The following is a 24,684-nucleotide window of genomic DNA, read 5'->3' on the forward strand; positions in this document are numbered from 1 at the left end:
TGACAACAGCAGCTTCCTTATGCAACTGGACTGCAAAGTTCACTGGCAATCATCAGCATTCCTAAATGTTTCAAAGTGTTTATCTCTCACCGTGATCATTTATTGAGGAATGGCATACTGTAATTCTACACCATACTTGTTTTAATCATGTGTTCTAAATCCGCATTAATCGCTTTCTCCAAGAACAATTACCCACCCATTTGAAAAATCTTTCTTTTATAGATGTGGTAAATCAACCAGCAACGTCACAGACTGTATTGCAAACAGGATGAAACAGCCTTTTATTCTAAAGTGATATGTACAAGAAAGCTGTCTTACATTGTTTTATACACTGTGTAAAAGAGCCATTAAAAACTGATTGCACTGTGCTTACATTTTGTTTAAAACATTGTAGTAAAATTGTAATAAAGGCAACAACAAACAGGCAAACAAGACATCAATAATTGTGCAGAGGTTTCACTTACTCCGAAAACAGCTTGACAAAAAAAAATAGTGCCAGACAGAAAAAGGCATGGTCTTCCAGATTCATGCAGTGCGCATTATAGTTAGTGTGTGAGAACTGACCTAAATTCATTCTCTCTCACATCTGGAACTACAGGCACTTAATTGTTCCAACCTCTCTATTCCACACAATATATGGAACGTCAAGCTCTTAAAACAATTGTTTAAAGAAAAGCTTTCCAAATTCCCGGATGTACACTAGGGTATCATAGTAAAAGCAATAATAAAACGTAAGTCACTTATTTGTATGCCTTTTTATACTTACATATATATAACAAAATTGTTTCTTCCATTTTTTTTTCTTTTTCTCGAACTTACACAGACATCATTGTGTACTATATAACCACTCACATATGGTACAATACAAAGATATAATGAGTACTGGAAGCATTAAACATAGTCTCCTACTTGAACAGATTTGCAGTGTTACAGACTTGCATGAAAACCAATCTTGTGTTTCCCTTCTTTACTTTGCCCCACATTTCCCAATAGTCCTACATGAGAAGCATTGTTCTGCTTGTTGCTATAAGGGCCAGCAGCGGCCAGGACTCTCATATACCAAAGCACATCTTTCATTTTGGGATAACACTTCCTCTGTATGGGTTATTGGCTGTAAACAGAACTGAAATGTAAAAGAATTAGCATTAAAAAATGGTAAGTAGCTGAAGATCCACCTTCTCTTCCCTGAAATCATAAAATAGGCAGTGATTCTTTTTTTCCATCAACGAACTAGAAGGATTACAGTGAACAGCGGTGTGATATGCTGTACGATTTATCACCTTCCACAATTTCCACTGGCCTTCTCAATCAGATTTAGAACGTTACAGTCTAAAAGCACATTGAAATTAAATTTTCTTTTTTTGAAGTGTGACCTGTTCCATCCAAAGACACAAGCTAAATTTCTCCAATAAAGGAATATTAAAATTGAGGACAATGGACCACAGAACATTTTCTAATCAATATTTAAGTGAATTTCACATTTAAAATTGTCCCCTCGGGACTAATTTAACAGAATTCCTGTATGCATCATTTTATGCCAAACTTAGCATCTGTGTACACTGGGGGAAATGGGGACATGATCCCTCACAAATACAGTAACACAAGGGCATTGTGAAAATAGCAGAATAAATCCAGCTATGAATTGCTAAAAATCAGTCACACTGTCTGGAGAAGAATCACATGATTAGATCCTCATGAAAACACACTTGTTCTTCTGCTTCCACCTGATTGTCAAACTGTGAGAAAGTCTTTCTGTGTTATCGACTGATGAATGTGACAGACAGAAGGAGGCAGATTAAGGCCAGCGAGTCTTTTCTCAAATTACTGAAGGCACTGGAATAGAGATCGTCGCAAAAACCTGCTACAGATTTTAAGTTCTTCTCCTTTGATATTCAGAGGAACAAACTCATTAACTTTTTTTAAAAAAAGTGACTTATTGCCTTATATGTCGAAGTTCTTACTGTGGGGTCAGGGATAGAAGGGCCGTCCCTTGTCCTGCATTTGTAATCTGGACAGCCTGGCTACCTGAGAAGGGGACGGAGGGACATCTTGCCTGTAAGGACCTTTTGGAAGGCTGTAGCTGGGATCGGTTTTGTAAGAGTCGTAGTTATTACGCCCTTCCGTGGGCTGTTTATCTATTGGCTGATCTTTCTGCCGCTGTTCCTCTTGGCGCAGCAATTCCTGTGTTTCCATCAAAACCCGTGCATTGACTCCATGTCCTAGGTAGCCATTCCGTGAGCCCTGATAACTGGAGTATCTGGGATTGTCCTTTGCACTCTGGAAGCCATCACCAGGGATGTAGCCTTTATCCCATGCTTCTTGGGTCATGGAATTGGAATTCTTTTTACTTTGCCTGCAGAGAGCAAAAACAAGAACAATTTGTAGACACAAATTAGATTTTTTTTTCACCTCTTAATGGGAGTACGCAAGACATTAAATACCAAATGGGAAAATACTAAACAATGGCCAAGACAACATTAATTATTCATAATTACTTTGTTCATAAATTATGTACACATTATTGATAAATGCAATTATGGTGTATTTGCATGATATCACCTAATAAATCATAATGTTGGCTTTGTGGTTATAATTAAGTGATTTACAGTCAGTAATTCTACACTATAGAACAGTACTTGTACCAAGAGGACTGGACCTTAGCTGCAGAAGATAGGTGACTGGTACTGATGGAGTCAGACAATCTAACCCTGTTAGCAAAACGGATACAACTGTAGTGTAATTGGTTCATTGGCTATCAAGAAATAGTATTATACCACACTATCAGTTGCACTGTTTCTATTGTGAAAATGTGGAGTTTTTGCGGTGGACTGGGATTGCAGAACATGGTGCCAAAGAACAAAGAGATACAAATTCGTGCTCACAATTCTCCACAATAGCAAACTTCTGTTCTCAATCTCCCAGTCAGGGGGAAACGCTCAGTAGAAATCCCAACAATTGGAAGGCGAGTCATGCCAGCCATTCTCACGCCTACTACCATCGGCAGACCTGGGAGCAGGTCAGATGCTCTCCTTGCTAAGCAGCACATGGGTGGAAATGTCTACTAAGAAGGTTAAGAGGAGTGAATTTAAAAAATACACTTTAAAAAGGAAAAATGGGCAGTGAGTTATAGTATTTCTGGGTGTGGGCTATATATCAAACCCAGAATGATAGAATGTGGGACTCCTCACTTAGGTGGCTTAAAGGTGCCAATTTTGGACTGCTACATCCCAGTTCTTAGGTGTAGGGGTTTGCATGGAAGGAAGCTCAAACCAGCTAATGGCATACAAAATTAGAGAAGTAGGATATAACCAATCCAAGTTTATTGAATGATAAATGTTTGTACTAAATACAGGCGCTTTTCCTTTGGTAAAAAGTCACAATATTTGAGTTCATAATAAGTGGGCTGCACTATTATTTCCTTGTTATGTAATCTCACTTTTGTTTAGTTTATTTTTGTTCTAAAAATTTCTTTTTTTTTAAAAACAGAATTTACCAAATAGTTCCCCAATAACCTGTCTGACCCATTAAAACAACTGGAAGTTGTTTAAACTGAAGTAGATGAATTATCAACATTATATAGACTACTGCCAACAAACCAGCCTGCAGACAGACATATGGCAGAAAGCTCCTGAATAGCCGTCTTTTTTTCAACACATGCTAATCCTTGTGTGTATTGTTGGGTTAATTTAGACATACTAGGAAACAGCTGTTTCCAAATTCACTCGCAATGTACTGTCCAGCTAATGTTTTTTGTTGACTTTGCCATTCAGAGAACTGCAGTGGCGTAATTGCACCATTTTACAAAAAAAACAACAATTTATTTAAATTGATTTGTACTTTTGGGGAAATTATACTAAAGAAGTGACCTTTAGCTAGTTAACTTTTATTTCCCCTTTATGACGTTCAGAATTTACATTTTTCCAACCACTGCAGATTTACAGAGCGTGCAGGGCAATGAAAAAACATGCTTTTGCACCGCAAGCTATATTCATTATTCAAAATGGTTAATATGTAATCCTTATATGTAGATTCATATGCCAATTACTTTCATGGCTTCAGGTATAAAATTAAATGAACAGCTCTGGCTTAATAAAGCCACGTGGCCTTGGTGTTCTTACCGTGGCAATGAACTGTACTGTCGCTGCGCTTGCTGGAAGCTCTCCCTTTCTTCTTGTCTCTGGCGCTGCAGTTGAACCTCTACAGACACAGAGTGTCGACCGCTTTGAGCGTAAGGACCAGAGCTGGGCTAAAGAGGAATTGTGAAACAAATCAATTAAAGATTTTAGAGTGGTCTTTCGCAATAGCAGACTCATAGGCCAGCTGAAGCTATATATGACAGCACTCACCTTCAGAACTGAGGTTTGGAGGGTGTAAACATGAGCAACTAGTCAGAAGGTTACCATCCTTCTTGAAACTGTTACTTGCTTTTAATTGTCAGATTTGTTTTTCTAACTTATGGTCCAAGCTTATAACAATGATGTAAAAATAATTTCTACATTTCATTTTTGCCATTATTTCAGATCAAGTTGTTGAACCCGGTATCAGAGTTCAACACCCATTTCCTGGACCTATAGTGAAAGTTATGTGCAATAATTTTCCCATACTTCAATTTTTGTAATTATTTCCTCAAATATCGATTTAAGTTTCGTGTTTTATTGCTCTTTTGGGCTTGCTGTTTGGGTCACTACTTTTAAATTGTTGCTGGTTAATAGTAAATGTCTAGGACTCACAAAGTGATTGTTACAAAGGGAACACTGCAGCTTTAAGCATCGTTTGAGAATATTCTATGAAATGAAACGTGAGAATTTATTGAGGCTGGCTATTCTGATGCAGAAGATATTATACACTGAAAAGGTGAAACAGTCTTTGGAAACATAACCCAACACAATTTGCTTTAAAAACAACATTCAGCAAGCAAAATCATTTTTTCTTCTCTTTCATGACACATTCCTTAGACGAGCACAAACATCTGCACAAACATTGTACTACACAAGCGAAGCATAATTATGAAAATCATTTCCAGCTAAAAAGAACGCGAAGGCACATTTGGAAATAGCACTGCATTCTAAAACACAAATAATCCTGGGATGGTGAATATGAATACGTGAGACTGTCAAGACCCTAGAAATAAAAGGGTCAAGGACATAAGCCTGAGGTAAATGGTGTCACTAGAATGAAATGTAGCATTCTCAAGCTTTACCAAGAAGGAGCAAGGCCCAAGCAGGGAGGGAGTAGGGAAGAGGTGAATCTGAAAGGCCCTATGCACTAGAAGGAACATGTATTAACTCTAAAACTAAATATGAAAATGCTTGCTCCAGAAGCTGCTTTGACCTTGATATGCGGAAGTTAGAAAAATTGGAATACAATCAAATCTGTAAAACCAAGGACAGGAAGCGATATGGTACAAGTCTTTATTTGTTCTAGTCAGGATAAAACCATTACCTAGTTTTATGCAAACCCAACTGTACATTTTAGTATGTAATTAACTTAATCCATTCATTCTATATTTGAATCATAAAAATTACAGCACAGAAGGAGGTCATTCAGCATATTGTACCAGTATTAACTCTTCAATTGGAGCTGTCTACTCTAATCCCATTTCCCTGCCCTTCCCCCATTTTCAAAATATTCTTTCTTTTCAAGTACTTATCCAATTCCCTTTTAAATGATGTTATAGTCTCTGCCTCAAAAGCCACTTGCGCTAAAGTATTCCATGATCTAATAACTCTCTGTGTGAAAAGAATATCCTTCTAATTTCTCCTTCATTCTTGTTGTGATGATAATCTCAAGTCTATGCTCTCTTCTCACTGATTCACCAACCAATGGAAACAATCTTTCACTGCTTGAACCTATCAAAATCTGTCATAATTCAGAAAACTTCTATTAAATTTCCCATTAACTTTCTCTGTTCCTGTAAGAACAAAATCCCAATTTTCTGAGGCTTTCTTCATACCTAGGAACTCTCTTAACAGGTGTCATTCTATTGAATCTTTGCTGTGCTCTTTCCATTACTCGAGTATACTGAGGTTCATAATGGGGTGACTAGAACTGCAAGCAATACTCCAACTGTGACCTACACCATGTACAAATTTAAAATCACAGTTGTGACATACACTGAATCTGTTACATACTATAATTAGGCGCAACAGCACTCAAGATATTCCTGAGGATTTTATGACTATCATGAAAACAAATTGCCATTGTAGAATGCGATGGTGAACATATTCAAGTTTAAGTATCAAATTGTATATTTATGATTTTAAGCATTTATAGGTGGATTGCATCAAAAGAGCAGATTGATATATTTGCTATCTTTCTACTTCAAGTCGATGTAATTTTTCAATGAATCTTCATCGTAGCCTTTGACCTGCATGAATACTTGCCACAAAGGGTGACTAGTTACCTTAAAATTTGCAAATACCTTTTACATGTGATCATTCTGCAGCATGTGCTGCACTCTTTGTACATTTCTTTTGATAAATTCTATATTGATCAATCATATTGAAAGTTCATAGCTGCTCATGGCACTTAACATTAGAATGGCCAGGACACCCCGTTAGACTCCCAGATCAAGTATCGCAGAGTCACACTCTGAACAAAGCTCCCTCTACTCTGCCTCAAGAATGTGCCCCAATTTTCAGCTTCAGAACAGCATGCCTTAGTACACCAGCATAAATATTTCCATTTGCACCAATTATCCTTACGGCCTTGTTTGAGCATGATTGCAAATTTAGTGCCCATTTGTGTTGAATTACATAAAGTATTGTGTTGGTACTTGCCAGGATTTGAGTAGAACTTGCCAAACTTATGAAGGACCCTTACACAGAAGGGAGGAGACTTTCATTCTTACTGGATTCAAACACAGATCCAAAGATAAAAGAGCAGTGCACCTTCTCATTCCCTTAAGAGTATGATTTATGCTCATCCAGTTTTCACACAGTGAAAAAATTAAACACCAGTGGGAGGAAAAAACCCAAAATAACAAGAAAATGTCAACAATTTGAACGATGAATTAAATGGCAATGTAGCTTGGTTAATAAAAACAAAAAAAACCCTATTCATTCCATACAATCATTAGGCAAAGGAAATACCTGGCTCTTGATGAGACATGCAATAGCAAGTAGAATGCACAGGTTTTGCAAACTCTGATTCTGGACTCAACTCAGAAAGCATTCTTTCTTAATGGGTTGCTGGGAACAGTTCCTTTTTTGAAAAAATATTTGTTGTTGCAATATGTTTAGATTTGATCACGAGCTACAATTCACCAACTGATTTAAAGTCATTGTACTGAACCTGCAATTTAGGAAATCATTCTATTCCTTAAGGTAATTGTGGCCCTTGTCCTTAGGAATCCCCTCTGTTCATTACAGGAAACTATAAACTGAGGTTAGCAGTCTGTTTAAAACTGTTATGAAATTAAAATATACAACAGTTTGCCCTTCGACCTACAGTAGTTAAGTTCCAAGTCTTTCAGAGTCCAACCTTTTCTCACAGTTCTAGTTTCCAAATCAAGTGTTCCTCCTCCTCCCACTTCACCCCATAAGATAAGCGGCACTCCACAAAACGGAAACCTGCTAACAAAATAATCGTCCACAATGGAAAGTGGCACACATTTCCACAGAGAAACAATTTTGCTTTGCAATGGAAACAAAAACCCAGACTATAACAAGTAAAACACAGATTTTATCTTTAATGTGATTTAAATAAAAGCGGAATATTGGCACTTACATTACAATCAACAATTTAAAAACTCTGACTCTTGTAATGTGACTTGCTGTAAAATTTGATTAGTCACTTGATCCAGTATTAGAACAAAAATTATTTTACATTTACAAACTCACACACACACATGTTTTCTAATCCCAATTTCTAAAGATAACAAGTATGTACAGTTTCTAGTACTATTTTAAAAAATCTCAATTTCTCGTGGTTTCCACTGATACCATTTTAAAGAACACATAAGGGGGTATAAATGTGCACAATTGCCCATTTATCAGGATTGTATGCCCAACATGGCTTGACGTGGAATGAGTGCAAGTTCTATAAAGATCTGGTCAGCTGTCTCCCAAGGAAGTGAATGAGTGCATTCCACACTGGGTTTTTGGAATTTGTGGCAATCAGTTGGCACGCAAGCATACTGGAACCGTCCATTTGCGTGTATGCTGCCACTTCATATCACCAATTTGTCGCCTCCATTTTCCCTGACTGCAGGCATCACCAACTCACTGCCTAAAGCTGAAGATGCCATCAGAAATGAAGAAAGTTGGCAGAAGGCAGCAGTAGAGGTAAGCAATAAGCATGCAGTGATTATTTTTAATTATGATGCCAACATTGAAGTACTAGTCATGATCAAATGACAGCATTCTTAAATCAATGCACCCCAAGTTATAAACAAACACGGCGTTACATTTTATACACAATGGTTTTGTACAAGCAGTCATGTTTATTAATCCCATTAGATAAGCCTGCCGTAATGCAACAAAATAAAAACTCTACTCATTTATATGTAACAGAGGCACTTCAATTATTTTTATCTGCATTCACATATGCAACATTTTGAAAAAGTCCTTTCATAAATATCTGAATTGAGCAAAGTTCACTATGAAAACAACGTGCCATCGGACTCCCTCCTCCACCTTCCACCCCTAGCACAGTTGCTTTGAAAACTATGACACCAATACAAAATAAAACACCCAGTCTGGAGTGCAGTAAGCTTCATTACTTCTTTCAAACATTGGTTGTCCCCGAAGAATGGGTTAGTCCAGTTAATCAGGATAGGACCAGGTTTCTCCACACAGAATGAAGCCACTCAAGCAATGGTGGTTGATATTGTATGAGATGAAATTATCAATGATGCACCACAGATGTAGATAAGGGGTTAGAAGTTAACATGTCAAAGGTATGCGATTCCTCACTGCCTTTACTGCATACAGGCCCAAGGATCAGTGTTTGCAGATGCTGCTGTTAGTCAAAGTTCATTGCCCTCCGTCCCCATCTGGACACAGTCTAAACACTCACCCAAGGCTGTTCAAAACTGTACGTACGCCTCCGGTCCTCTAGCTCCTCTTGCTTTGCCTGCTGGAATTCATGTCTTAGCTTCTGTATCCGATCGTGGTTACTGGGAGCGAGTTTGTTACTAGAATGGAAAAGAAAGGGAAAAAAAACTGAAATACACGAAACAACACAGTGCATTAGGCAGAGCTAATAAAATTCAACTCAAGGTTGACAAAACTGGTAGCTCAGACTTCACTTTTAATTTACTGGTGTGTAAATCAGGCGAAGTGATGAGAGAACCAGCTGGCAAGGGACTGTTGTTAACATTTGCTTCTTTCCAGTCCCAAATATCAAATTCACAGATTCATGCTGGGGAAATCACCAATATTGGGAAGGAAATCAACCACTCAGAGACATTTGCATATGCATAATTCAATATTTTTTTTTGAAAAATGAGGGAACCTCATCACCAGTGAGTTCCAATTGAAAGGAACAATTCTCTCCAGGAAACAAACATGACCAATTTTAATTTGCATTTGGAAACTAGCTGTCCTTTGCTTCACCTGTAAAGTATCTCAGTTCCGTATTAAAAGGGCTTGTGTATATGGTGTCCCGTGAAAATCAATGCAGCAGATTAGTTAATCAATTTTAACAGTCATCAATCACTTCAGATTTTAAAGCTAGTTACCTAATCAATAAAATAAAATCTAGTTAGAGGAAAAAATGAAAGAAATAAAATATTCAATGCTTAAGTGAATATAATGTTACCTAATTTTTATTTAAATTATTTTTTAAATAATCACAGCCCATTGTTTCATCTCTTGTGTGTAGCATAAAATAGATGCTCTGCGTTGTAAGTAATTAATGCTGTGATCAGTGCACACTTCAATTTTACCGGTGTCCTTTTTTTGTAGCTATTCACCAAGTACAGAGCAGCCATGATCTAATTGAGTGGCGGAACAGGGGCTGAATTGCATACTCCTGATCCTATGTGCCTAATATTCCACACTATCCTCCTCAAGCCTGCAAAAACAATGTCGTAGGCTCCTTTCATGGGTTCCCATGACAGTTTTTATTCAGTGGCCCAGCTAGTAGCAAGCATACTTTCAAATTCAAAAATAAATGCTTTTATGTTCGTTCCCCTGCTTCTTCAGACTGGATGTTACTGGTTATACTAATATCAGGTTCATCCTCAGTCTGCATCAGGGTGAAACTGCAATTTTCAGTGAACAATTTATTCTTCAGCCCCTCCCTCCCAAAAGTTTAAATATATTTTTCTCCTCCTTTAGGTTCTCTCCCATCCCATATGGTATTTTCTGATAAAAGGAGCTGGCAGGCAACACATTCAGAGGGCTCTGTACCAACTATGCCCCATTACCCACGAGGAGGTGCGCAAGAGTGCCCTGGGTTAACACACTCCGCAATGTATAATCTGGTAAGCAATAATGGGACTGCAATCGGGATATTAGGTCAAATTTGAAACGAAAAGAAGCATGCACTACTTGCAGGACAGATAATAAAAAAAGTCATCTCAAGAATACAGGATAGATACAAAAAAGATTAGAAATGCAAGGACGATTAGAGAAAATTAGCAAAAAAGAGGGCAATAAAAAGGCATGTTTGTAGTAACAGCAAAGTCAAGGTAGGGGTAAGGTTGCTAAGGGATGAAGCTTGCAGTGGACAGTGAAGTAATGGCAGCAGTACTAATTAAGTACTTTGCCTCAGTTTTCATAGAAGAGGTGGATACTGAGATTTAGGATCACCAGCTGTGCCTCTAGAGCTGTTAGTGGAGGTTATTATTGAAACAAAAATGGCACTAAAGAAATAACTCAAACTTAAGGTAGATAAATCAATCATAATGGGTTGTTTCTAAGGATCCTGAGGGAAGCTAGGAAAGAAATATAAGAGCCTCGACCTACAATTTTCCAAACTAAATTTTTTAAAAAAGGAAAATTTTGCCAGAGGACCGGGCAGTGGCAAAAATGACTCAATCTTCAAAAAAGGGAGACAGGAATAAGACAGGAAATCGTAGGCCGGTTAATTTTACTTCAGTTTTTAGTAGACTACTAATGGGTAATGTTCTGACTTTGTGCTAACGGCAGGAAGTTTCTTCACCTGCTGGGAGTCCATATTGGAACTTCGGGTGTGCGTGGAACATTATTTTCCAGCCAATAATGTATAAAATTGTAAATTCATGTGCCGTACACACTCAAATTTCCAAAGTGCACCCAGTGGGTGCTGTTCCCTGCCAGGGTTGATGCATCAGGAAATCACCCCCCTGCCCCGCCTAAGTCTGTAATATGGGATAAAAATACTAAGCATTTGGAGAAAAATTAATTAAACAGGGACTGGGCACCCTTGACCAATGTTACAGAATTCTTTGAAGAAATAACAGAGATAAATAAAATAGATTTCATTTATATGGATTTTCATAAAGCATTTGACAAGATACTGCATAACAGACTTATGGCAAATATAATGGCACATGTAATTAAGAATGCAGCCACATTGATAGAGACATGGTTGGGGGGCAGAAAGCGAAGAGTAGTGGCAAAAGTACATTTTTAGCACTAGAAAGGTGTGGTGAGTGGTATTGCACAGGTGTCTGTGTTGGGGCTACTCTTACTTATTTACACACGTAAATGATCTGGACTTGGGGGTTGAGGGAACAATATTGATATTTGCTGATGACACCAAGTTGTAGGCTATGGCAAATTGTGATGAGGATTGTGAAAGACTTTAGGGATAGAAATAAGTTTAGCAAGATGGATAGATGGATGGCAGATGCAGCTCAATGTAAAAAGATGTTAAGTAATACATTTTAGAGGGAAGAAAAGCGAAAGGAAATATACTTTAAATGGTGTGAGTTTAAATGAAGTAGAGGAACTTTGGTGTGCAGATACACAGGACAAAGGTGGCCGCACAAGTAGATAAGGCCATAAAAAGGCAAACAAATTCCTTGGTTTTATATCTATAAGCATAGAGTATAAAAGCAAGGTGATCATGTTGAACTTGTACAAGACCGTAGGCCAATGTTGGGAGTATTATGAGCAGTTTTGGGCGCCCCCATTATAGAAAAGCAATGGAAGAAGTGCAGAATAGATTCACTAGCATATTATCAGGCATTAAGGGTTACAATTATGAAAAGAAACTTAAGCAATTAAAGGTTTTTTCACTTCATCAAATTGGGTACAATTGGCCAATAATGTTAATCAATATGTGACCATTTCAGTGGGATGTGGACAGGCAAAGTCAATGGGCAGAGAAGTGACACAGTTCAACATGGAAGAGTGCAATGGCACGAGATTAGGTAGAAGAAGTGAGAATGTGGATAACATATTAAATAGCAATGTGCTGAAGGTAACAGAGTAGGAAAAGAAATTGTTTTTTGGTGGATAGGTTGTTGGAACCTTTATGGAGGTGTTTAAGAAATTAGGATCCAGGGATGTTTTTCTGCCATGCACAGGACTCAGGTGTTATGGGATACAGCTTTAAAATTTAGGGTGTCCAAAGAAAATAGAAAATGTAGACAACATTTTTTTTAGTAAAAGTGTGATAGAATTGTGGACTTGATTCCAAGCGGAATTGATGGAACAGAAGCTTTGGTATGTTTACACAAGGTTACGCTGATAATAACAGTTTTCACTGGTTGTTAGCGTCATCAACGAGATGGTAGCAAGACACCACAAACTTAAGAGACTACAAAATCTGTGTTTGTTTCCACTAGAGAAGAGAAAGCTGAGCGGGAATCTTATTGAAGTATTTCAGATCATTGTGAATATTGACAGGTTGGTCCCTGAGAAACTGTTTACCATGGCTCTAAGAATAACAGTGAGGGGATATGAATGGACAGGTCAGATATAACTATTTCATACAGAGGGCAGTGAATGTTCGGAATGGATTGCCCAGAGAAGCGATGCAAAGTGATAACATCAGCAATTTTAAGAGGGAATTGGACAGGGACTTGGTGGGAAAATCAGCTGAGAGACATAGGTAGTGACCTGTGTACTCCAAGGGGGCCAGGTTGCCTGAAATGGTTTTTCTGGTCCTATACTTTCCTATAATCACAAAATAAATGAAGGTGGGGGGGGGGGGGGGGAGGTTAGGGGAAAAACATCCTTTATACAGAGAATATTTAGAATGTGGAATTTCTTTGCCACAAAGTGTTTTTGAAGCAAAATCCATAATTTCTTTCAAAAAGGAAATCAGATAGTTGCTTGATAAAGAAAAATAGTTAAAGGGTATGAAAAGGAAGCAGGGGTCTCGGTTTAGGCCAGATGGCTCATATGAAGCAAAACATTGGCAAAGAGTTGATGGGCCAAATGGTCTGTCTCTGCACTGTAACATTCTATAATGATGTTTCCTCCTTCATCATTACACAACTCCCAGAAGATCTCGGGGACTCAGTGCGTGGACCTCTGTCCGACCAGACCACTGCAAAGCATAAGGAAAAAAAGAACAATTGATAAAGGCCTTTAGAAAGCAATAAGTGGAATCCATTCTATGAATGAAAATAATCAACTCTGGATGCAAAGTAGTAATGAATTTTCACATTCTGATATTCTGTTCATCTGTGATTAACCAGCATCTGAAAACTCTACTAGTGTTAATTCCTAAAATATACAAGGATTCTGTGCTCCAAGTGGGAAAACTGCACTTGGAGAGATTAGAAAATTATCACTATATTTTCTATAAATAAATAAAAGTTTTGAGAAAGTCATCACCTTCCAGATTTCACAATGCAAAGCATCGAAAGTATTTTTTAAAAAGGCTTAAAAGGATAGGCAATGTAGCAGCTAAACTTCACAACCATATTCCAGACCCCAGAGTACGTGATCATAGGATTATAATAATATATTCCGTGAATATTATTTACTTAATTGAATAAATGGGTTACACTTGGTAAAATTACAGACACTGGTATTAAATATTTAACAGGTTTCAGGAAGACATAGACAGACTGATGAAATGGGCAGACACATGGCAGATGAAATTTACTGCAGAGAAATGTGAAATCATTCATTTTGGTAGGAAGAATGAGGGGAGGCAATATAAAATAAATGGTACAATTTTAAAGGGGGTGCAAGAACAGAGAGACAACAAGTCTTTAAAGGCGGCAGGACAAGTTGAGAAGGCAGTTAAAAACAGACGGGATCCTTGGCTTTATAAATAGAGGCATAGAGTACAAAAGCAGGGAAGTTATGCTAAACCTATATAAAACACTGGTTAGGTCCCAGCTGGAATACTGTGTCCAATTCTGGGAACCACACTTTAGGAAGGATATCAAGGGCCTTTGAGAGGGTGCAGAGGAGATTTACTAGAATGGTACCAGCGAAGAAAGACTTCAGTTATGTGGAGAGACTGGAGAATCAGGATTTGATCTCCTTAGAGCAAAGAAGGTTAAGGGAAGATTTGATAGAGGTGTTCAAAATCATGAAGGGTTTTGATAGAGTAAATAAGGAGAATCTGTTTCCAGTGGTGGAAGGTAACCAGAGGGCACAGATTTAAGTTAATTGCCAAAAGAACCAGAGACGACGTGAGGAAAACAATTTTTACGCAGCGAGTTGTTATGATCTGGATTGCACTGCCTGAAAGGGTGGTGGAAGCAGATTCAATAATAACTTGCAAAAGGGAATTGGATAAATACTTGAAGTGGAAAAATTTGCAGGGCTATGGGGAAAGAGCAGGAGAATGGGACTAATTGGATAGTTCTTTCAAAGAGCCGGTACAGGCACGATGGGCCATTCCATGATTCTAATAGCAAACATGTCTCAATAAACTGTGATCCTTACACTATGTGAAGCCAATCTTTGAAGTGCTACTGTTGTCTGCCTTCCACAGAGTTTTGTAGGACACTATTTCCTAGACTTTAGCTGTCAAATGAAGGGTGCGGATTTTCAAATGTGGCTGCTTTTTGGTTTCAAATTAGTGGATTGGCCATCATTGCCGACATTCTCTGACTTCTGATGGAGTAAATTCAGAGTGCACAAAAGGTCTGGAAAAGTCATTTGGATTCAATGCTACTTCTCAGTGAAGTGAATGGGAAACAGAGCTCTACAGATATATAGGCAAAAAGACAAACTAGAAACCAGAGATTAATTGAAAGATAATCTGTTTTTGGGGGCACCTCCAACAAAGCACCACTCCCTTAGTACGGCACTGAAGTGTCAGCCTGGATTACAGTGTCAAGTCCCAGAGTGAGGTTTTAATTTAACTATACTAATCCCACTTCCCTGTTCGTTTCCCTCCCCTTTCATAATCTTCTTCAAAAGTTTAATTCCCACTCAAATGCCATGATAGATGTGGTATCAATACCCTCTTGCAGTAATGCATTCAACCATCTAATAACCTTCGGGTGAAAAAAAGTGTTTATAACCTCCCTTTTATGCTGCTATTATTAATCCAGAGCTGCTTTATAAATATAAAAAACAATCTGAAAATGCAAGGCAGGTCAATCAGATTTGGAGAAAAAAAAAATCAAGGTTAACATTTTGGGTGGAGCCCTTTATAAGACTCCTGATTAAGGTGACACCTAAACTGCTGACTTACTGTTGCTTTTCCGATGCTGTGTATCTCCAGCATTTTCTACTCTACAACAACTATTCAGGTAGGATGGACATGACACTAGGACAAGGACACAAAAATACTGTAAAACAGGAACAAGATGAGGCCACTCAACCTATCAGGTTCACGTCATTGGGAAGTTTAGTCGCTCGTTTTCTTTAGAGAAAGGTCTTTTTTTCAGAAATACAGACATGCAAGACTAATATGTGCCAAAAACATCAGTTCCTAATAAAAGAAAATGGAGTTTAGAAATAACAGCAGCAGGTCATGTTGGCTTTACTATAATGGTTGGTGATCAAAGGTGGACTGATGTATTTATTTATGATGTTTTGAAAATACAATTAACAGTTTGCCTGACACTGCATTTTAATATTGCATGAATTTCAATTTATACACATTGCATTTTGACTAACAAGAATTTTAGAAATTACAAAATAAAATTAACTCAGTATTAAGAAATACAAGAGACACTTATTGACTAATGAAATTCTCGAGGATAGGGTAAACTATTACATCAATCTTGCTACCTTTTTTAGATTCAACATTGACTTTTTAGATTTGGCATAATATTATACAAACCTCATAGGGTTAATTGTGAAAGGCAACAGTGTAGTAAAATCTCTACTCAAGGAAAATTAATTCTACGGTTACCTACTGGAATGTGAGATTACACACCTCCCTAGTGCTTATGTGCCCAGTCTCCAGCCTGTTTGGAATTGCCTCTAACTGTGTGCTCACAGGGCATTAAAATGCATTTTAACGCTTCACAGGAAAACAAATCAAACAACCCTTTTCTCTCTATCTACTCTCTACCTCCCATATTCTTTACATTCCCAGGACATCCGTTTGAATATTTTAACCAGCAATACCCTTCAAAGCTCTGATCAGTGTTCGTTCCTGATTTTTCTTATGCTAAATTTAAAAATGCCTTTTGTGCACATCTGCCTACCGACTAATCAACAGCAGATGCTACTTTCTCCAGAACAGTCAGTCTTCCTAACTATTCATGGTAAACTGGTGACCATAGCCACACAAAGTAAATCATGCAAAGAAGCAGATCTAAGTCAACTGCAAACAGATACAATGATTTAATCCCTTTATAAGCAGTGCAAATTAATCCAATATCTGAAAACTGTAAATGCAGGCAGCGTGAATTAAATATTTATCAAAGTCGAAAACATTTTTAGACCCGTGCAGCATTAACCTGCAGATCAAAGACGACAAATATAAAAGCTTTTTTAAAGTAATTTTTAAAAGGACAATGCTGCAATTTAATTTTTAAGAGCTTTTAGAATCTGACTAATGGTACAGCTTAGACTGAAGGAGGTCTTATCAGTGTTTACAAGACCCACTCTGACAGCAAGCAGCATCTTGCCAAACCTGCCCCATCATAAATTTATAAATGCAATTAGTGCAGATTAAAGAGATTTTTGAATATGACAATACCTCGCCCAGCAACGCATTTGTTGTTAGAGCTTTCTCTTACTAAACAAATTCTCTGCTCCAACTTAAATATTCCAGACGTAAATAATTTGGGATCTAATGTGGTGTACTCAATGCAGTATTATTGCTTGACATGTTAATTTACGTTGAGAACAATTTTGAACAGTAAATGAAACATCTAATCATTCATTTGTTCCATAGGCAACAATAAATTGTTGTTGTTGTTTGCGGTACTCTACGGCACTGAAAAATTGCTTATGAAGGAAGCAGGTTGAACAGCAGATATTAATTACACGTGAGAGCCAATTCTAAGTGGTTTGGACAGCATGTTGACACAGTGGGTTATTGTACTAGCAGACTGTAGCACACAGTGGCAATATTCAACTTTGCACATTAAATTGCTCACAAGGTGAGCTCCTGATCTCAGCTAGTCTCCCCAAGAGGAGTGCTCTCCCTGACAAGAGAAAGGCAGACACATATTGTGGATAAGTAATGAACTGAAAGGGAGGAATCATCTTGTTCTCCTCAGTGATGTCAGGTTGGGGAAATGTACTGAATGGAGAGCTGCGGGGAGTGGGCTGTGGGGCCCCCACTGCGCCTTTTGTACATGAATGACTGGGATTCAGAACAAAATGTCAAATTCACACATGATACGAAGCAGTAACGTTATATAAGGCAGAACTATAGCAAATGAAATTAATGTATTGCAGAATGGAAGAAAGAATGGGAGTCACACAAGCTAAGGGTGAGGCTAAAAAATATCTGGGAGTTAATACAGACTCAACACTTAGCATGTCCAGTCATTGCAAAGCAACAATCAATGAAATTGTATAGTTTTCCATTCATGCCAATATGTTGAGTACTATGTTCAGTTCTGGTCACCAACACACATGGGAAACATCCACATCCCAAAGGGAGTGCAGAGAAGGGCCAGGAGGCTCAATCCCAGTCTCATAGTACTGAGTTCTGAAGATAGGGTAAGAAAAAATCTCTTCAGACCGGAGATGAGATACATAAGAGAGGGCTTTATAGAGGTACATGATATTAAGCAGAATAAAAACGGTAAATTGGAGCATTATTTTAAGTTAAACTTTGACTGCAAGACAAGAGAATATAGGCTAAGGTGGAAATAGACAAGATTAGGACTGAAGTCAGGCAGGGTAGTGAAGGCAAAAACTCTGTAATCATTCAAAAGGCAGTTGGATGCTATGACCAGGGGGAGTCAGGTTTCTCTGCAGAGATGAGCTCGATGGACAGAATGGCCTCGCCGATCTGTGATGTACATCCCTGCCGAACTGCAGCATGCCATTTAGAGCAAATCACTGCTGCTGCCCTTTTCAATCTCAAGCAGGTGTCTGGTACAAAGCATCCTCACCATTGAATCAGCTCAAATCTGGACACCCACGAGGCGCTGTGGGCCATCAACAGAAACAGAATTGTATATCACCACAATCTGTAACCTCATGGCACGGCATATTCCACACTCCTCCATCACCATCAAGATAGATGACCAACCCTGGTTCATAGAATTTACAGCACAGAAACAGGCCATTTGGCCCAACTGTTCCATGCTGGTGTTTATGCTTCACATGAGCCTCCTTCCACCTTACTTCATCTAACCCTATCAGCGTATCCTTCTATTCTTTTCTCCCTCATGTACTTATCTAGCTTCCCTTTAAATGCATCTATGCTATTCGCCTCAACTACTCCATGTGGTAGCGAGTTCTACATTCTTACCACTCTCTGAGTAAAGAGGTGTGATCGCCACCTCATCCACTAGCCTAAACATCCACTCCTTCCACCATCAACGTATCACAGCTGCATTGTGTACTGTCTACGGGATGCACTGCAACAATTCATCAAGGCCAAAACACAAGACCTCCACCTGCTAGAAGGGCACGGGCAATAGGTGCATGGGAACACCATCATATCCAAGTCACACACCATCCTGACTTGGACATATATCGCAGTTTCTACATAGTCACTGGGTCAAAATCCTGGAATTCCCTGCCTTAGAGAATTGTGGGAGCACCTCCATCACATAGACTTCAGCGGTTCAAGGAGAAGGCCCACCATCATCTTCTCAGGACAACTAAGGGTGGGCAATAAATGTCGCCTTGCCTGCGACACCCACATTCCATGAATGAATATAAAAAAAGTTGGATTACAGCGAGTTATTTCTTAGGTCAATCTGCAAGGGCATTATTTCAAAACCACAAAATTCAGCATGGACACAAAATATCTTTCAAGCTCCAACCTTTTCAAACGATCCACACCTTTTGAAGTTAGTTCAGTTTAACTAATAGAAACTGACAAGGTGGTGGCTATTATTACTAACTCCCATCAACATCAAATGCCATCATGTTTATGAGCACACTGAAAAGAGTTGGTCAGTGTGATTGTTGATATTTCTCAGTCCACTTATATCCAGATGAATAAAAAGAATATTCTTTAAATCCAACAGAAATATATTAGTGCTGGGTCAGTTTGTGACTGCACAAAGAGCCATCCTGTTGTCAGATTCATCATGACTATCACAAACGTGTAAACTGCAAAAATAACATTCTGAGGACAGAGCAATTACTTCTTAAAGTACACAACAAGCAGCAAAATAAAGACATACAGTTATAAAACACCTTTTGCAAGCACTGACCCTGATAGGCACACAGGTTATTGACTGCTGGGTTTATGTTCCAGAAATAGTAATGGCTACCAGAATAACCTAATGATTAATTATTGCATATATGTATTATTTTATAGCCTGGATCTCTGCGCATCTGAAGGAAGGGAACAATCTGGCTGTAATGTGTGCTTAGAATTAATTTTTGCTGCAAAAGATATGGATATGTTTTGTAATTGTACAAATTCAAACTGCTCTCTCTGCTTGCATCCGTCCAATTGTTCTTAGGTCTGTGGGTGGGAGGAGAGGAGACAGGGCGGATGATGGACTGCGAGATCCTCAAATTATTGCTATTCCAGAACTGACTGTGGACAGATCTCCACCATGATGCCCTCCACTATAGATGGGCACATCATTGAGCGGCTCAGCTCAGCACCAGCAAAACTCTCCCATAGATGTTAACTAAGTGTGCAACAAGAGTTGAGAATGGGATAAGCACTCAGGTTTTCAGGGAGTCCCTATTTTACTGCTTCAAGACTATCTGATCACACAGCTGCATGTTTCAGAGATGCACATACATTATCTTTAATTCGCTTATGCTTTCCCCCTCCCTCGCTAAACCTATTAAACAAGAATCAAAAGGATCCAAATGAAGAGATTAAGAATAAGCTGTTATGAGTGATATGGTATGCGGCAATGTTGGATTTCGGGTCACTAGAAAGGCTTCACCACGAGGTACGATTCAAAAATCTAGATGAATCGGCCACGATTCCAATTCATTATTGCATTAGGTCACCTTCTGCTCTCTGAGGTTAGTTTCCAATTTTTTGTACGCAGTGGATCGATTTTAAAATATTATACATGTTCTTTTTTTTAACAAAGCCTTGCTGCATTTCGAATATATCTTTATATTTCTAGATTCACTTCTAGACAACAGTAACTGCTCCCACCAGCTTCCTGCTTCAAGTATCAATGCTCCCTAGTTCATTTTCTCCATAAAACACAAGGATAGTGATTGAGCCAATTTAATTTAAGATTTAATATGAATTTTAAGATCTGGATTAATCCTTTGAGTACCCAATAACATTCAACTTCTAAAATGTGCATCTATTCTCTTTCCTGCATCAGCTATACATTTCTAATGATGGGTATTATAGAATGATTGATAGTAGATTCTCCAAATAAGCTTTACAATGATAAAGCACTATTCTTGTTCGATAAATGGCACTGTAATCCTCAAATGATTGAAGGATGAAGTCTGGATCCCACCCGAAATGTTGTTAACCTTTCCTTTTATTCAGATAATCATGGACCTGCTGTGCATTCTCAAATATATTTTATGTTATCATTGTACAGTTTGTCACATTGTACTTAGAGCTATACGTTATGCCATGTATGTTATGCACACCCCTGTGAACAATGCACTATTTGGGGCAGCAGGATAATTTGATAACATTCCCTGGGATTTGGCTGGGCCAGGGGCTATCAAAGGGGTTACAAATATGTTGACAAACCTTGTAGGATTCAGGTATTGTCTTTGTGGAGAACAAGGTGGGGCATTGTTAGTGTGTAGCTTCTTGGGGCTGATCTGAATCATTTGTTTTGGGAGCGTTGTACTCAGTTTCTCCTGAATTCCTTATTGGATTTATTAGTGACTACCTTATATTGATGGCCCTTCATTCTGGTCTCCCCCGCAAGTGGAAACATCTTCTCTATGTCTACCCTATCGAACCCTTTCATAATCTTAAAGACCTCTATCAGGTCACCCCTCAGTCTTCTCAATCTTTCCTGATAGGTATAATCTCAGGATTGCTGCCCAGAAAGGCTGAACGAGTGTGTAGTTCCAGAATGTGTGCTTCCTGGCTGTAGCCTTTCCGTCATTTGTCCCTGAAGAGGGGTTGAATTTGTGAAATTGATGTAGGGTGCACTACAGCAGGCTATATAGGGTCATTGGTTGGGAATCATTAGTCTCCATGCCCAGCCAAAGGCTGTGGGAACAGATTAGATTCTAGGCCATTATTGCCTTGAGTTGCTCAATAGTAATTGCCTGAGATTGGTAAAGCTGAGCCCTCCTTCCTGCTGGGGGAGCAAGCATCTGAAATCAGGCCACTGACCCCATATCATCTCCATCACAAAGACTGCATCCTTCCTCTGTAATATTGCTGGCCTCTGCCCCTATTTTCCCCAGCCCTACAACCCACTACAAACTATCTGTCTCTCTGACTCTGCCCTTTTGTGCATCCCACTCCCTTTGCTCCACCATTGGTAACTGTACCTTCAGCCACCGAGGCCCCACGCCATGGAATTTCCTCCCGAAACCCTTCTGCCTCTCCAGCTCCCTTTCCTCCTTTTCACGACCCTCGTTGAAACCCACCTCTTTGATTAAGTAATTGGTAACCCCTCCTAATATCTCCTTTTTTGGCTCAGTGTACACTTATTTTCTTAATTGCACTTTTGAAGTGCCTTGGAACATTTTTCTAAATTAAAGGCGCTATATAAATGTAAGTCACTATTGAGATGTATTTGTGTCTTCTTGCTTGTTTACAGATGTGGGTGTCAAGGTCTGAGAATATTGGCACTGGGACCTAATTAGTAATAGCTGAAACAGGTACAGGAGGCGGAGAAATAACATTCATTTTTATAGTGCTTGCCCTTCCCAGGAATGAAGGGGGGAGGAGTGGTGGTTGATATGTTTTTTTTTTGTACAATGAGTTTAGGAGTTAAAGTTACATCCAAGGCACTTGCAGCCAGATTCTGACTACACAAAAGGTGTAGGTCTCATGAATATAGTGGGGATGTCATGTGGTGTGTGAGAGAGACATCTCCTCTGGTTTGCAGAAAGTAAGCATTTTTAAAAATTCGTTCATGGGATGTGGAAGTTGCTGGCGAGGCCAGCATTTATTGCCCATCCCTAATTGTCCTTGAGAAGGTGGTGGTGAGCCGCCTTCTTGAACCGCTGCAGCCCCTGTGGTAAAGGTTCTCCCACAGGGTTTTTAGGAAGGGAGTTCCAGGATTTTGACTCAGTGACGATGAAGGAACGGCGATATATTTCCAAGTCGGGATGGTGTGTGACTTGGAGGGGAATGTGCAGGTGGTGATGTTCCCATGTGCCTGCTGCTCTTGTCTTTCTAGGTGGTAGAGGTCGTGGGTTTGGGAGGTGCTGTCGAAGAAGCCTTGGTGAGTTGCTGCAGTGCATCCTGTAGATGGTACACACTGCAGCCACTGTGCGCCGGTGGTGAAGGGAGTGAACGTTGAGGGTGGTGGATGGGGTGCCAATCAAGCGGGCTGCTTTGTCCTGGATGGTGTCGAGCTTCTTGAGTCTTGTTGGAGCTGCACTCATCCAGGCAAGTGGAGAGTATTCCATCACACTCCTGACCTGTGCCTTGTAGATGGTGGAAAGGCTTTGGGCAGTCAGGAGGTGAGTCACTCGCCGCAGAATACCCAGTCTCTGAACTGCTCTTGTAGCCACAGTATTTATATGGCTGGTCCAGTTAAGTTTCTGGTCAATGGTGACCCCCAGGATGTTGATGGTGGGGGATTCGGCGATGGTAATGCCGTTGAATGTCAAGGGGAGGTGGTTAGGCTCTCTCTTGTTGGAGATGGTCATTGCCTGGCACTTGTCTGGCACGAATGTTACTTGCCACTTATCAGCCCAAGCCTGGATGTTGTCCAGGTCTTGCTGCGTGCGGCACGGACTGCTTCATTATCTGAGGGGCATGTACCCGAAAACTTTTCTTCAAAGATGATGGGGAGCAATGTGGAGGGTTTGGTGACATAAAGAAGAATATGCAGGTTTTTTTTGCCAAAGATTCACATTTTTCTCTGGAAAAACTGGTGGTTAGTTCATATATAGTCATATTAAAAGATTTTCACTCATTTAGAAACATATTTTAAAATATTATAATTTTTTTTTAAATGTAGCAATTGTAATGCACTATAACTTCTTTAGGGAATGTGTGTGCTTAAAATCTGTCAGGTGATCAATCTTGTTAATAATTAACACATCTGTAGAAAGGCAACATTTATAAAATATTCAATAAAAGCATCTTAATCCATTGTCCCAGTACCACTCAAGACATATAGGATGATCGCTACTTCCAGAATTTGTTAATTCTGATATATTAGCCCCTTCATCTATAAAAAGGGGAAAAAAAACCAAATCGCTTGTCATCATATCTGACCTACAGTAAATGAAAAATTATGTAGCAATGCAGCTTCTGCAGGCTGTAAGTTCCTTCTACAGCGAGTAGCTGAGGAGGGAGTCACAAATCTCTTCTCATTCTAATGGCAACACACAGCTCAGTGGGGTGCCATGAAAGTTTGGCAGACTGTTCGTAATTGCTGCATTATCGCAACACAAAAATCTTAGAAATTTTGAATGTTGTTCCTATCTATCAGTTTTCGCCCTCTCCTTCCATTGTGAGAAACTGAAAACAGTACCACTTCCACCACAAAATACTAATGTATATTCTGATACAACTAACCAGATGCCAATCACAGATCTGCTTCTACAACTTAACAGTCTTCAATTTTTCCAAATTTGTCTAATTAATTATATTTTACTTAGTATTAAAAAAAGAGCATTATGTGTTAATATATTTCAAAGTTAACTCACACTTCCAATTCTTAATAAATTCACCATCACATTCTGGGCAATTTTCGTTTAACAATTTAAAAGAACATTTAGTTCTAAGGTTCTATAAATGCAGTTTTAAAAAGCTTCCTGGCTGGAGTAATTTCACTACATAGAAAATAGGAGCAGGAGTAGGCCATTCGGCCCTTCGACCCTGCTCCGCCATTCAATATGACCATGGCTGATCCTCTATCTCAATGCCATATTCCCGCTCCCTCCCCATACCCCTTGATGCCTTTTGTGTCTAGAAATGCATCTAGCTCCTTCTTAAATATATTCAGTGACTTGGTCTCCACAGCCTTCTGTGGTAGAGAATTCCACAGATTTACCACCCTCTGAGTGAAGAAATTTCTCCTCATCTCAGTTCTAAATGTCCTACCCCGTATCCTGAGACAGTGACCCCTCATCCTGGACGCCCCCCCCCCCCACA

At 39.1% G+C, this 24,684-nt stretch overlaps 1 protein-coding gene across 4 annotated transcripts in view; it reads right to left on the reverse strand.

Moving 5' to 3' along the window:
• Nucleotides 1-253: 253 nt before the first annotated feature.
• The window catches only part of LOC137344561 (partitioning defective 3 homolog), a 735,052-nt gene continuing 710,621 nt past the window's right edge, over nucleotides 254-24,684 (reverse strand). For all 4 annotated transcript variants that reach the window (XM_068007624.1, XM_068007617.1, XM_068007634.1 and 1 more), the window contains 3 exons: nucleotides 9,019-9,136; nucleotides 4,119-4,246; nucleotides 254-2,353 (listed from right to left, as the gene is read on the reverse strand). In XM_068007624.1, the coding sequence (XP_067863725.1) occupies nucleotides 1,969-2,353; nucleotides 4,119-4,246; nucleotides 9,019-9,136 (631 nt within the window). In that variant the 3' untranslated portion in view covers nucleotides 254-1,968. The remainder of the gene's footprint in view (nucleotides 2,354-4,118; nucleotides 4,247-9,018; nucleotides 9,137-24,684) is intronic.

This window comes from Heptranchias perlo, chromosome 2, assembly GCF_035084215.1.
Source record: "Heptranchias perlo isolate sHepPer1 chromosome 2, sHepPer1.hap1, whole genome shotgun sequence".
Classification (NCBI taxonomy): Eukaryota; Metazoa; Chordata; class Chondrichthyes; order Hexanchiformes; family Hexanchidae; genus Heptranchias; species Heptranchias perlo.